This window comes from Pelobates fuscus, chromosome 4 (assembly GCF_036172605.1).
Source record: "Pelobates fuscus isolate aPelFus1 chromosome 4, aPelFus1.pri, whole genome shotgun sequence".
In the NCBI taxonomy this organism is placed as follows: domain Eukaryota; kingdom Metazoa; phylum Chordata; class Amphibia; order Anura; family Pelobatidae; genus Pelobates; species Pelobates fuscus.
In genome coordinates this window covers 233,516,994-233,532,105 of record NC_086320.1, presented here as the reverse complement: position 1 = coordinate 233,532,105, position 15,112 = coordinate 233,516,994, and the positions used below count along the sequence as shown (strand labels likewise).

The window sequence follows — 15,112 nt, the reverse complement described above, 5'->3', positions numbered from 1 at the left end:
TATAGAGTACAGGCTTTCCTGGTCGTTAGTGACTTTAGCATGCATTAAGGTTCACACTTAAATTACATGTGATATAAATGAACATAACACATTATAAGGTGCTGCGCAAAGTCATGTTAGGAGTGCGTTTTAGGCAAAACTAGATCATCTGCATGAGAGAGTCCCAGTTCGAGTGTGTAAGGTTTGTGTACCAGTCTCCCGACCTGCCTGCATCTCGCGGTGGGGGGGCTGGTGCCTTGATGGTGTGGTCAGTTCAGCCTATGCCCCGCTTGTGCAGGGGTGTTATAGCTGGAAAAGGTGTCTGATTCTGAGCCGCTTTTGTCGTCAGCTTGTGAGGCAGGTCAGTTACTTGGGTATGAGTTCTCAGGGGTGCTGTGGGAATGCGGCAAGGTTCCGCTTTGTGTCTCCGCGGTCTCTTGTGTGGGTTATCCACATGGTGGGTGCTGGTATTCCAGGGTGTGGTGAGACTGCAAAGTCCCTGTTTGGGGGTAGGACAACTCACCGCTGGTCTTGGTCCGTGGGGGCGAGGTTTGTGGCGGGTCGTTAGCCTCCTCTTTCCCGCCATTTTAGCTTTGCCATCACCCCGGACGGGAGCCGCAGATCTCTGCCCGGCCTTTACTTGGGTTGATGCTTGTCGCTTGGTTCTGTGGTTTAGGGCTCCCTAAACCAGGTCGCCTAACCATCGATTTGGTGGGTTTTTGCCCCGATTTTGGCTGATTGTGAGCGATTATGCACGGAGCTCTTCTCATGTGCGACCGCTCAGCACGGCCGCTTGGCTCCCCCCCCCTCAGAATGCTTTTTTGAAAAACACTTTTTTGAAAATCACAGTTTTTTGAGAATTACTGCTTTATGTAGCCCCTTTATGCTCCACGCTGAGGTGTAGCCTTGGGAATTCAGGGACCATTGCATGAGTTGGAAGTGACCAGGAGTTCTAAGCCGCCGCAGAGGTATTGGGAGATTGGGACTTATTGATAATAAACAGTGGCTCCACCTAGTGATCAACATAAACTGATCTACACCTTCCTAACACTGGGACAAAGAAGACTCTGAAGCTGGAAATAAACCATCAAACGTTACTTGGAATTTGGTGGAATAATAATGGTGATTCAACAGGCACTGGTGAGAGTACCTCTCCCAGATAGTACAGTACCCTATATTCCTCACCCCAGGCAGTCCAGTATGCCCACCGTTACTGTGTGCCAGTCTAAATGGAGATGAATTGTTGCTGCTTTTGTAGGAGTAAACACTCTCTATCCTTCCACGGTGTTGTTCTACTTCCTCTCTCTCTCTCTCTCTCTCTCTTTCTCTCTCTTGCATCTCATAAACTCCCACCAAAAAAGGGGAAGGGGCTTCTTGCAAGAATAAAGTTGTGGAGCTACTCATAAGGGTAAGGGACAGAGCTACTCTTAAATGGCTGGAGCCAAGTCGGTCTCAAGGGAGCCATGTGATTACACATGTTTGTATTCTGATTTCAAAAGACATACCATGTCATATTACTTACAAATAAAATGTTCCAATTACATACCTGATAGATATAGCAGAGTTTTACTCTTTTGCAAAAGCACCTTTAGTGGCTATCCGTATGTTCCTGTGTAATGGCAATGTTTTCAGTTGCAGGGTTAAAATAGGGGCACATGGCACCCAGACCACTTCTTTGAAATGTAGTGGCCTTGGTGTCTATGGAGTTCCTTTAATATACCTTCCACTTACCTCATCCTCTCTTCTCTATAACACTTAGTTTAGGGGTTACCCCCACTTTTTTTGTATTGTTTGTGATGCATTAATTGATCAATAGCTCTTTGCTAAACTATCCTAGTATACAGAAATATACTTCTACAGTAGGTTTTATTATTCACTTATATTAGCTGTCTAGTTATGCATAGGTCATTGTTACTATATTATTGAAATTGTCTTGCTGATTATGTTCTTTTTTTAATAGTGAAACATAATGGTGTATCCCCTATCACCATAAAATAGAAAAATACAATAAAACAAGTGTTGCCCCTATGTAAACCAATGTAGCCAATGCGCTGCGACTCCCACCTGGGGACTTCTTCAGTACTCTGAGCTGGGCACATACTTTTATTGTATATTTCTATTTATTATCTTTTGTTTACTGGTTGTCACAATACTATTTTATATATATATATATATATATATATATATATATATATGTATATATATATATATATATATATATATATATATATATTTATGTTTATTATAATTCTACACACATAGCATTACATTGTTACATTATTGAACAGGGTAATTAATATATTTATCTTCCTCTGTAGTGTCTGAACATTTCCTATCATCATATGACATTGACTGCACTGTGGAAACAAAAAAAGAGGTGGTTGAGTGTATGGGTTCATTCCAAGATGGAGTGGCAGAAAAGTGTGTAGATTATTTCCAAAGATATCGTCGTTCTACTCATGTGACACCTAAATCATACTTATCCTTTATTCAAGGATACAAAGCAATTTATAAAGAGAAACATACAGAAGTACAAACACTGGCAAACAGGTAATTTTAACACATTATTTCTAACACATTTTTTAGAACTAATTTTAAAATATGAGTGACCATGTGCCCAAGGCCGCCTTATTGGCAGATGTGTATTTTTACTTGAACACCTCAGTGTTTCTGATATTTAGTATATTGTGACTCACATAGCCCTCCATTAAAAAGTAAAGCACAGTGTGTATACTTTAGAAGTTCTAATCTCCTGCTTTGTTAATTAAACTTTAAACACACACATGACTTTAATGCATGCTCTAGCCTTGAGATATATTTTTCAGGATGTATGTGGGGAGGCTATGTGAGTCATAGCCAGGGGAGGTGTGGCTAGGGGACCACATTTAAACTGAGTGTGTAAACTAAAAAGTTAACTTTTTATATTGCATCAAACAATATTTTAATGACTGCATGCTGTTACTAACAAAATATACTTTTCAGAATGAACACAGGTTTAGAAAAGCTGAAAGAAGCTTCTGAATCTGTGGCGGCCTTGAGCAAGGAATTGGAGGTGAAAGAAAAGGAATTGCAAGTTGCCAATCAAAAGGCAGACATGGTAGGATGTGTTTTATGTTTCTAACTGGCTGTTATAAAATAAACAAATAACAATACTCATGAAGATTTAAAGGGATACAATAGGCATCCAGACCACTTCATCTCATTAAAATTGCAAAGTAAAAATACCTATAGTCTTATCATCTGATTGGAGTACCGTGGCATTTTGGCTGCATGGCAAAGAATTAGATTAGCTGAGATCTTGATGATCTCCGTCAAGGAGGCAGGGCCAGCTGCGAAGACTGCTGTTGTGGGGGAGAAAACATACTTTTTTTTCTCTTGCTATTGGGGCTTGTAACCTGAATGGCAACCAGGGCACTATAGGGTTAGGAATACACGTTTATATTGCTAATGCTATAGTGTTCCTTTAAGGATGTCTAACATCGTGCTGTTAAACTGTTCACTATATGTGTGATGTTAGTTGTCTTCAGGATTGCTATTCCTCTTTTTAATCACTTAAAATTATTGAATGTCTTTTCTATATTGTTAATAGATTATAAATTGTATCTGCAGACGGTAATTGTGTTGGGTCATGATGTGTGATAAATATGTTACATTTAAATGTTCCAATATCTTTAGGAGAATGTATACCTGTGTGGTGGTCTCCAAACATATAAGAAATATGCTAGTTTAAGAAATAGTTTGTCTTAGTTAAGATAGTAATGTTTAATTTGACATTGTGAAATTTAACCTTCCAATCTAGATATGAGGATAGTAAGAGAACTAAATAATGTTTCCCTTGATTTTTTTTAGTTCCACATAACATTTTATCTATTTTTCTCTAAACCAACATTATGTACCCTCTCTTTTATCTAGTTTACCTTTAATGTATTGTTTAATATCCTTCCTGTTCAATCAGGTGTTAAAAGAAGTCACTGTGAAAGCACAGGCGGCTGAAAAGGTTAAAGCCGAAGTACAGAAAGTGAAAGACAAGGCTCAATCAATTGTAGATAGTATTTCAGCAGACAAAGCCATTGCAAAACAAAAGCTTGAAGCTGCTGAACCTGCCCTCCAGGAAGCTGAAGCAGCTCTATTGGTAAGTATTATTTCATTTTGAAGACTGTTAGCCATTGGGTGCTCCATGGATTTCTATACACATATAATTTTACGTAAACCCGTATAATTGATGTGAGAAGGGTGAAAGATATAATTATAATGATTCTACTAAGCTCAGTACTGTTTCTTACACATTAATGTATTGGCAATTTTTTTTGTTCTTTAACCAAATTCGACTGAAGTAATGTCCTCTTTTAAATCTTCATTTTTTATTCCAAGGTAAAGTTTGTAGGTACGTTTGTTTTGAGCTATCACCCATGATATATTAAATTTATAGAATGTATAAATATTTGAGTATATATTATATATTCACCCTGAGTGAATACTATCCTAGCAACCTACTTTTTTACCCTACCTTTACCTTTTGTGTCAATTTATCCCTCTCACCCTAGCATGTAAGCTCATTGAGCAGGGCCAACAATTCCTCTGTTCCTGTGTGTCCAACTCGTCTGGTTACAAATATGTGTCTGTTTGTCCACCCATTGTACATTGCTGCAGAATTTGTTGGCGCTTTATAAATATTAATAATATTAAAATATATAGCTGGTTTTAGTAACCAGTGCCATTAATGGTTACCATAGCACAAACCTTCTGATGAGCGATGAGCAACCACTGAATTTAAATTTCCAGGCTGCCTAAGTCATGGGTGCCAGAGGTGCAACTAGACCCAGGTACAAAATAAGGTACATATAAATTGCTTACTCCATGAATATGTCTTATAAAAGCAGAAGTGTTCATGGAGGTTAAAAGGACCACAAACCTATATTCCTGAAACTATAGTGGTAAAATGAAAATTTAGGTCTCTTTACTTTAAAAAGAGGAGTTTTACCTTTTTTCCATAGCCACACTGATTTTACTCGGCTGGAACACCCCACTCCACCTCCATGGCTAAAATAATCAGATTTGACGATTTTAGCCAACTGACTATTGTGCATGCGCAGCAAAACACAACACTCATAGAGATGCATTGAATCAATGAATCTCTATAGGGAACGTTCAGCACCTCCATGCAGAGTTTGGAGACTCTGAACACCAGTGCTGTACACTTTGCAGCACTGAATCAGGAAGCACCTCTAGTTGCTGCCACTAGATGTGTTACTAGTCAGTAATTTATACACTGTCTTTTCTCTGAAAAGGTACTGTTTACCTTAAAAAGCCTGCAGGGCCTGATGATTATAGTTATTCTGATGATTATAGTAATCCTTTACATTATAGTTAAATATAAAAGAGCACCCATAATAAGACATGTTACAAAATTGTGTATTACCCCCTTATCTTTCTAAGATTTTGGTGGATACATTATATTGATACAGCATTGTTCAGAGTGGCACGTAGCTGTTTTTCCAATAGGAGTCTGCTTTGTGTACCAGCGGTTACATTTTGTTTCCAATAGTGAATATAACTTTGTTACTTGGCTATTATTTGCCACACTGTGGGACATTTTATGTAGTTATTTATATGTAGATATTTGTATCCAAATGACTTTTTTGTACTCTTTAATAGGACCATAACCACTGTGATCATTTACATTTTTATTGTCACTGTTGCAGACACTTTTATGCTGTTTTAGCTAACCAACTATTTATTTTTCTATTTTTCTGTAATTTTCCGTCTCTATCTGTCATATAAGTATCATTTTTATTTTTGATTTATTTGTATTCTATTTACTTTATATTTTTTATGTTTTGATCTATATAAACCATTTCCACTCATTCCCCCTGGAATTGCAACATGATTTATTCTGGTTGCTCTTTTATATCTATCTATTTTTAGGCCCTGAATAGGGGCCTTTGTTTCCAGTTGAGGTTTGTTTAGAAAAATACTTTTCTTTCCATTTACCCTTCCTACGGTTATTGATAGTTGAATATAGCGTAATATATATTTTCACTATCTTATTTCAGTTTTATTAACACTTTTACCATTCATTGGGAGCCTATAGTGTCCCTTTAACAAATGTTAAGATGAACCAATGATGAAAAACAGGAGTTTCATCTCTAGGTTTGGGTGCATGCTGTAGTTTTGACATAAAGAAACATCTTTAATAATTATTTTGTCAACCCCCGTAAAAAAATAGTACAATTAAATACTGAGCATTAAGTATTCCCTTATGAAACAAGGATTTCCAGTATCAAATTCAGAATATTAATCTTCCTTGTTTCTCAATTATTATTTGTTTTCCTTTCTTAGACTATTAAGCCTTCTGACATTTCTACAGTACGGACATTGGGAAGACCACCTCATCTTATTATGAGAATTATGGACTGTGTGCTCTTACTGTTCCAAAGAAAAGTCAATCCTGTAAAAATGGACCCAGAGAAAGGATGTACAGTTCCCTCATGGCAAGAATCCCTCAAGCTCATGATCGGGAACCTCTTACAGAGTCTTCAGGTATTAAAATTAAAAAGCTGGGATATAATCTTAACATACAGAAATGTGGAAGTTTTATGTTTTTCTATACAGAGGAATCAGAACTTCCTATAGGTTTGTTTTCACTGTCAAACAATGTTCTAGCACTAGATAATTTTCGGTTAGCAGTCAAAATAGTCACTGACTATGATTTTAATAGAACACCAAAGCAGTGATTAGCCAGGATTTTAATCATATAGGCTTTTTCCATAAAATGAGAATTGTTGGGAATTTAAATACATTTCAATATTAATGTTTTGACTTGGAGAATTTCTACAGTTTTGCTACATTGTCCTTACGTTTGAAATTGTCTTTGAATTAAGTTTAAATTTGCAGCAATTCTCAGATTAATGAATAACATTGATATTGTCTGTTCCTAAAGGTATGATTTTTCAACTACCCTTTTCCTTTCAAGAAATGTTGGTTCAGAAACAAAAAAATAAAAATAAATACATTTGTTGATGGATGTATGACACCAGCCTGAACAAGCAACGGATATACAGATGTATGAGAATGGGCAAAATATAATATCTTGTCCTTTAGGTAGTCCCCATTAGGGCTCATTGTTTTCTCAAGATATTCATAAATAAAGGAGTGTGAAGGAAAAAAAGTAGTTTGCAAAAAACAAATAATTCAAAATAGACTTCAGCTATCAAGAACAGTTCATTATAGCCCATTTGCTACTGATTGGCTGTAATTTTTTTACTCTTTGACATTTGACTTACATCACATGTCCTACTTATATTGGCTGTGTTTTATGAGTTTAATAGATATATGGGGAGTCCTCTTGACACCCTCTTAGTTAGAGGGATTGCACTAAAGTGTTAGAAATATCCCAGTGAATATTAGGGAATGAATATAAGGGAGTCCAGTGATAATATTGGAATTGAGGTCTCCAATCTCCTGATCTATTAAATGTACCACCCTCTTCAGCAACATGTAAGAAGAATAACCTATTTATCTGGAAGTAAACCCCCATCCTAAATTTAAAACAGAACTATTATGTCTTTGAACACTAAGCACACAGAAGAGCTTATAAGGGTGAATAGTGCAGCAAGGTTAAGTAAAAACAAAATAAAAACACACTTTTGCAGCATTTTCATGTAATTAACCAAATATACTTATGGCAAGCTCATAACTAACACTGGGTGTGTTAATAATTTGCATGGTATACTCTGGAAATGCTAGCACAGCAATATATAAAATGTAAGTTCAAATCTAAAGACTGAATATAATTTGTTTTGTACAATAAATTGCACAAACCATACAATAACATTTTCAGACTGTGCAAAGTTAATATCCTGGCTGTTACAGATATAAATATAGGTGAGAAATCAAGTCCTTAGTATTTTTAATTTGATTGTATATATTTTGTATTAATTGTAATTAAGTATTTTTCATTTACCCAAGGTAAACTGTTGTGATTTTGCTGATACGTGTGTGGTTAGATTAACAATTATTTTCCCACATACTTTTTGTAGCAATTTCCAAAAGACACAATCAATGAAGAAATGGTAGAACTTCTAGCCCCATACTTTGAAATGCCGGATTACAACATCGAGACTGCAAAGAGGGTGTGTGGAAATGTGGCTGGACTTTGTTCCTGGACAAAAGCAATGGCTTCTTTTTTTTCTATAAACAAAGAGGTCTTGCCATTAAAGGTACTTTTTAACCATTTTACCACTATCTAAACTGAGAATAATTTTAATTTTATGTATTTTTCATAATAAACTCGATAAAAATAGTCGCTATAACCTTACATCTCCCTCATTTATACTATAGTTATGATTACCATCCTTTAAATGGTATGAATTTCTCTGACAGTAGCCAATAGTGACTGATATAATGCGTGAAATATATTACTGAAAATGTAAGCTCATCCCTTACTTTGAACAGTACAGGAAGTTTCAATGGTTCATATCATTCCTACTCTCAAGTAAGTGGAAGAAATAAAGAAACTTTACCATTTCACTGTCAGCATTACATTAGCATTCCAGAAATCGATAAAGGTTGCTATAAATATGTTTTTTTTTTTTAGAATTATATGATTTAATTGTGTTTACTCTATGTGGACATTCTGCTCACATGCAGATATTCTTTTTACATCCTGTTTCCACTTTTAGTAAGCATTAATACTAGTAATGCCTTCAGGGTCTTTACAAATACCTATATGCACACTATTTCATCATTTTTGTTTAGCTATTTTCTCACGTATACTGTATGTTGAAGCACACTTCCAAACCTTATTGCATCATGTATTATTGGAAAATAAGAAAGAAGGAAACCTTTTCAGAATGCATGAATTTCATCTCTGTGAAATGAAAAGGATCGGTAACCAAATCAGATTAACTGAAAGAGAGTGAAAATTGTTCAAAAAGTGTATTGCTAAATATTCACATAAAATAATATCTATATATTTTGCAGAACACCGATAGAATAATTTACCCACCATTTGGTCCACTGAAAAATGTAACCAATAAAGGGAAAGGGAGGAGGAACAGTAAAATATAAAAACAATATTTATATGTGTATTTATTAAATATATAATATATATGTATGTGTATAGATATAGATTTTAGGTGCCTCCATTTTCCCTCTATTGCTCAATGCTCTCTTGATATGTGAATAAAATCAACATTTAGTTTAGTATTTAGTGACTGTCTCCCAGCCATCAATAGTTATCTTTTTTTCCCATCTATCATTTTTTTTTTCTTGTATGGAATTCAGAATTTCCTGAAACAAACCTGCTCAGACATTTCCCTTTTGGTTTGTTTGGTAACATTTTTATAAAATCTGATGAATTGCAAATCGCTCCAAATCTTTTCTATTACACGATATTTTTACGTTGGGGTTACTGTAAGTGTTATGGTAGTATAGGGGTTAATGGTTAGTGCTAGGGTAGTGTGGAGGTTAATGTTTTGCGACAGTGTATTATGTTGGGGTAGTGTAAGGGTCAAGGTGAAGGTGTTATTGGGGCTTCACTGGGGCATATTTCCTGAGATTACTGAGGGTTTTACAGTTTTTAATGGTAGCTATTTTAGTCATTGTAACTAAAATAGCTGCATGTGTATATCTCTGAATCCATGTGAGATAAGAGCCTATAAACTGTACAGACATGATTAGTCCTTGTTCATTATGAGTAATGTCCACATACAAAGGAATTTTAGGATGTTGTGGAAAACCACACAACTTTATAGAATTGATTTCAGCTACAACACAAGCAACCTTCTTATGAGATTGAGATTGGACCCATACATCTTTCTTATTAAACACCCACCATTGTGTTCCTATTCATAAGGCATCAATACTGAGACTGATTAAGTCTTTGCCACCTTTTTAATGTAATTTGAGAGACATAAACAGGCATTCGTTTTCATATATGTGACTATTTTTTGAAAAGAACATACTATCTTGTTGTGTATCCTAGTTTTACAATATGAATGACCATTTTATTTTAGCAATATAGTTTAAATATGCATGTTGACAATCCAGTTGGAATGGCTTTGTAATTGAATTATGTAATTAGAAATCACACACTGTTTCCCTGACTCATGCCAATTCATTTTTAGCTCTTGTATTTTCATTTTATTTTTCCATAGGCTAATTTAGCAGTTCAGGAGAGCAGACTTGCTACTGCCAATTTGGACTTACAAAAAGCACAGGCAGAATTAGATGCTAAGCAAGCTGAGCTCGATGTTGTACAAGCACAGTATGAAAAGGCGATGATGGAAAAGCAGGTTAGTATAATTGCCCTGTTTGTTGAATTTCTCAAGCTGACTATTATCAAAGACTTTAGGACACTGCCCAGATTGAAAATGTAATAGTAAAAACAATGGGAAAATATAATTGCAACAATACATCACAGAAGCAACAGCATAAAAAAACTGATGCATGTTATGCAATGGATTTTTAAAGATTAACATATAATCTGATGATTTCTACCTGGGTATCGAGTATGAATAAACAAAATCACAAAATTAGAACTGTGTAAATGTTTTGTAATCTAAAGTATTTTAGTTTTACCAGACATCAATATAACTTGGAAAACATTATATATTCATATTCTAATTAATTACACAGTTCAAAAGTATACAATGCAGATTGGTTAATGTCGTCAGTCCAGATTACCTTGTTATTCAGTTGGTAGGACTGCATGCAGAAGTTAAAACATTAACATTACTAATACAAAGGTTGCCTTACTATTGGGGTTCCTTATAATACCACTGTGACTATATTAAGAAGCAGGTAAATATATTTATATACATTTATTTTATATTTTTGTATAAGTTTTCCAAATAATTTAAATTCTTCCATAAACATTTAATATTTTAATATTTATTTTTTATATGTTAATATTTTGAAAAATGGCTTTTAAACATTCATCCAAAGTTATTATATCAATGGAAAAAAAGCTTATGAAAACGTATTGAAAGAAAATAATAAGATAAGAAATGTGATACTGTTTGCAGACTGCCTATAAGACTTGCATTGAGCACAGATGAGGGTGGTAGTGAAGGTGAGATTTTTAGGTGTTGAACAAAGCTACTTTACATGCAAACATACCTTGCAATCTACCTGTATCTTGATTAACAGAGGAGAATGTAATGACAACTAGTGTTAAAATAAATGTAACCTAGAATATTGACTGTGCAACACCATACAATTTTCTAGAGCACCCTTTAGCTGTCCCTAATAGCTCAATGGAATAATATAGACTGGCTAAGCATCTCTGGAAATGTGATTAACCTCAACCGGAGTAACTTGGATGCTAAGACATATATATGGGTAGTGTGCTCCTTCTATAATATCAACAACTATCTAGATTTTGTTAATGTATATAGATCATCATTCTAGGTTTTATCTAAGGTAGGATATATGTTCTACTCAAATCTAGAGTGTTCTAATGCAATTTTATTTCATTTATGCACATAGACTCTGATGGAAGATGCAGATAGATGCAGACATAAGATGCAAACTGCTTCTAGCTTGATCAGTGGCCTTGCAGGAGAAAAAGAAAGATGGACTGAGCAAAGTAAAGAGTTTGCTGCACAGACTAAGAGACTTGTCGGTATGTAAATGTATTTTTATTTCTATTAAGTCTAACTGCTTTGTTAGGATTGTTGCTGTTCTCTTCATTTTGTTTACTATTGTTAATCATGCCTATATAATAGTCTGAGTTGAACTAGTAATTTTGCACAAGTAACATTAGGAATGGAGCACAGAATGTAGGCACTCTTACAGCATGTAGGCTACTGTAATCGCTGATCCATGGTTAAATGCATTTCTGACCAATGGTCTTACCGGATGAAAACAAATTAAATAAGCAAATTATATACCTGATAGATAACAAAGGGTCTCTTTCAAAACCCAGCATTCAGTACAATATTGAGGGCATCAGTATATGTGATTAATAATTGTAATTCAAAAATTAAGTGTTACTGTGCAAATCATAGTTAATAAACATCTGTTAGAGCAGAGGTTCCCAACCCAGTCCTCAAGTACCCCAAACCAGTCCAGGATTTAGGGATTTCCCTGTTGTCTAAAGTGTTTTTTTTCTTTTTCTAAAAACACCTTTGGTACAACTGGTATAATTCTAAATCCTGGACTGTTAGGGGGTACTGTGCTAGAGGATTCAGAACAAATAGTGATGACACATAGGAAACAAACACAATATACAGCTTTATAATGCCTACGCAATAATAATAATAATAATAATACAATAATTGTTAATAATATAATAATAAACAGTTATTTCATTGATGCAATTATTCATACAGTTGCAAGAAAAAGTATGTGAACCCTTTGGACTGCTGAGTACACACAGACAGAGCTGAATACACACAGTCCAATGAGTTATTACACACACACAAATACAGACTGCTGAATACATACAGACTGCTGAACGCACACACACACACTGCTTAATACACATACAGGGACTGCTGAATACATACAGACTTCTAAATACACATACACTGCAATGAGGGGTGCAGTGTATGTGTTTGTGTGTACAGAAGCCTTGTGTTTGTGTGTGGAGTACTGTGTGTGCGTGGGTGTTGTGAGTGTGGGGTGTGGGGCTGTGTGTGTGGAGTGATTTGTGTGTTGAGTTTGAGGGGTGCAGGTAGCAAATGTTTTTTGTTTTTTTAAATACTACTATACATTAAATAAAATCTCTATGTCCCCCCCCCCCCTCTACCCTCCTTCTTATCTTTGATGGTATGGTAATGCGCGGCAACATTCCACACAGCCTTCTCGCGGGAAGAGCGATCTGCCTTATGATCTGCCTTTGATTTTGATCAAAGGCTCTCCCTTGTCAGCCGGGCATGCATGGCAGCGCGGTGGGGACCCCATGCCTGTGGGGCCCCCGGGCAACTGCCCAGCTTGCCCATGCAGACAGCCCTGTTTGCCGCAAAACTGAAATGGAAATACTGTTTTTTTTTTTATTTACTTTGCAAAATATTCATTCATGGTTTTGTGAATTAAGGTGAATTTGGTTTATGCAGGTTTCTATAGAAAATATATTTCATTGTTTTTTGTAGGCAATGCTTCAAATTTACCCAGAATGTTTCCTTTTATGAATATGGCCTTCAATATATTCCCTTTTCTAGGTGCTAACTATTAACAATGTTACCATCAACTATTTCTGTTCCTCTATAAGAACTTTTATGTTTTGATTGTATTTGAAATGGATTTTTTTATTTCAGGTGATGTGCTACTTGCTACAGCTTTCCTGTCATACTCCGGACCATTTAATCAAGAATTTCGCAACTTCCTTTTGACGGATTGGCGAAAGGAAATGAAAACTAGAAAAATTCCATTTGGATTAAATTTAAATCTAACAGATATGTTAGTAGACACTCCAACTATCAGCGAATGGAATCTGCAAGGCTTGCCAAATGATGATCTCTCCATTCAGAATGGAATCATTGTAACAAAAGCAGCACGTTATCCATTGTTGATTGATCCACAGACACAGGGAAAAATATGGATAAAAAATAAAGAAATCAAAAATGAGCTTCAGGTATTTTCCTATCATCTATAATACAATGCACATTAGATACATGAGAACTCACAGAGTAAATAGTAATTTAAAAAAATGTATCTAAAATACATAGTTGCATTTACAGAACCCTATCGTCATTATAGAAATTACAAAAATAAATTTATACATTTTGTATGGGCATGTTTTTGTAGTTCATCTCGTACTGTCTTAATACTCATACACTATTTAAAAGTATTTTTTAAAATTATTTGAGCACTAATCTGCAAGGTATAATATCCTACGAGCAATATTCTGTAATAGCAATTTGGAGGTGTTACATTAGAGACTTGGTATGTAGACACAATCATTAAATTATATATTTTTAACATTATACTAAAACTAGAAAATATTATTTGTTAAGCAAGGCGTTCAATAAACTATTTGTTCTTTTTTTTTAGATTACTTCCCTCAACCACAAGTACTTTAGAAATCATCTAGAGGACAGTCTCTCACTTGGAAGACCACTGCTAATTGAGGATATTGGTGAAGAGCTTGATCCAGCTCTAGATAATGTTTTGGAGAAAAACTTTATCAAAACTGGATCTACTTACAAAGTAAGACACTGTTATTCAATTAATTGATACCATGTATTTTGATTTTTAAAAAATGTGTTGAATATTTGGGATGATCACTGTAAATGTAACCAGATTTGCAGTGTGGCCAAATGAAGGTCAAGTCAGACATCATACATCTTAAAAATGATAAAATCTATACTTAGTTAATTTAGAGCTAGATAATGAATACTTTCAAAAACACACAGAATGTTAAAATAGCTGAGAGAAGGGTGCACAGTAAATGGGTTTTAGGCACCCAGACCGCTTCATCTCAATTAAGTGGTTTTGTACCATGTTTCCCCCCCCTCCCCATCCGTTTTAACCCTGCAGCTGAAAACATTGCTATACTGCAGGAATGGCAATGTTTTCATTGCATTATTATCCTGCCTCTCACACTGACAGCCACTAGAGGTATTACCACTGAAATAATTAAGTAAAATTCCCCTCTTTTAATCATATGGTGTCAGAGAAACCAACTGACTGGCACTGTGTAACATTTTGCCATGCATGGTTGCATGCCTCCCAAAGCATTTGATTAGCTGTATCATGACATGTGAAGGCACGATGTATTTTTTAATAGTTAATTTGTAAAAGTGTAAGTACTGTATTTGTGTATACCTTCACAATGATCCATTGTCTATGTTTGAAATACAAGGTTTTGTGTGCAGTTGAGTGTCAATGTATCTGTAAATGCAAGTTCATATATAACTTTCTGTGTTTGTGCTCTGCAAGTAATAGCAAGCCTGTAACCAACCTCATGCTGATGAGTTGCAATAACAACAAAACAGCTGTCCATCTATCTATTCATCTATCCATCAATCAATCTGTGTTTTATACCAATGTATCGAATAGTGTGTGTTAATAGTTGTATGCTAGTTTGGAGTGTGTTGGAATTCAGACATGTATTTAAATATGCTCATTCAACCCCACACTCGTGTTCCTATGCCAACTCAACTCATATCTCCACTTGTATCCCATA

At 35.1% G+C, this 15,112-nt stretch overlaps 1 protein-coding gene across 1 annotated transcript in view; it reads left to right on the top strand.

The window, feature by feature from the left end:
* Nucleotides 1–15,112, top strand: part of DNAH5 (dynein axonemal heavy chain 5) — a 193,295-nt gene that overhangs the window by 137,964 nt on the left and 40,219 nt on the right. The window contains exons 56-64 of the mRNA XM_063451949.1: nucleotides 2,298–2,529; nucleotides 2,962–3,076; nucleotides 3,935–4,111; nucleotides 6,319–6,519; nucleotides 8,019–8,198; nucleotides 10,137–10,274; nucleotides 11,470–11,605; nucleotides 13,242–13,558; nucleotides 13,978–14,133. Coding sequence (XP_063308019.1) covers nucleotides 2,298–2,529; nucleotides 2,962–3,076; nucleotides 3,935–4,111; nucleotides 6,319–6,519; nucleotides 8,019–8,198; nucleotides 10,137–10,274; nucleotides 11,470–11,605; nucleotides 13,242–13,558; nucleotides 13,978–14,133 — 1,652 coding nt within the window. The remainder of the gene's footprint in view (nucleotides 1–2,297; nucleotides 2,530–2,961; nucleotides 3,077–3,934; nucleotides 4,112–6,318; nucleotides 6,520–8,018; nucleotides 8,199–10,136; nucleotides 10,275–11,469; nucleotides 11,606–13,241; nucleotides 13,559–13,977; nucleotides 14,134–15,112) is intronic.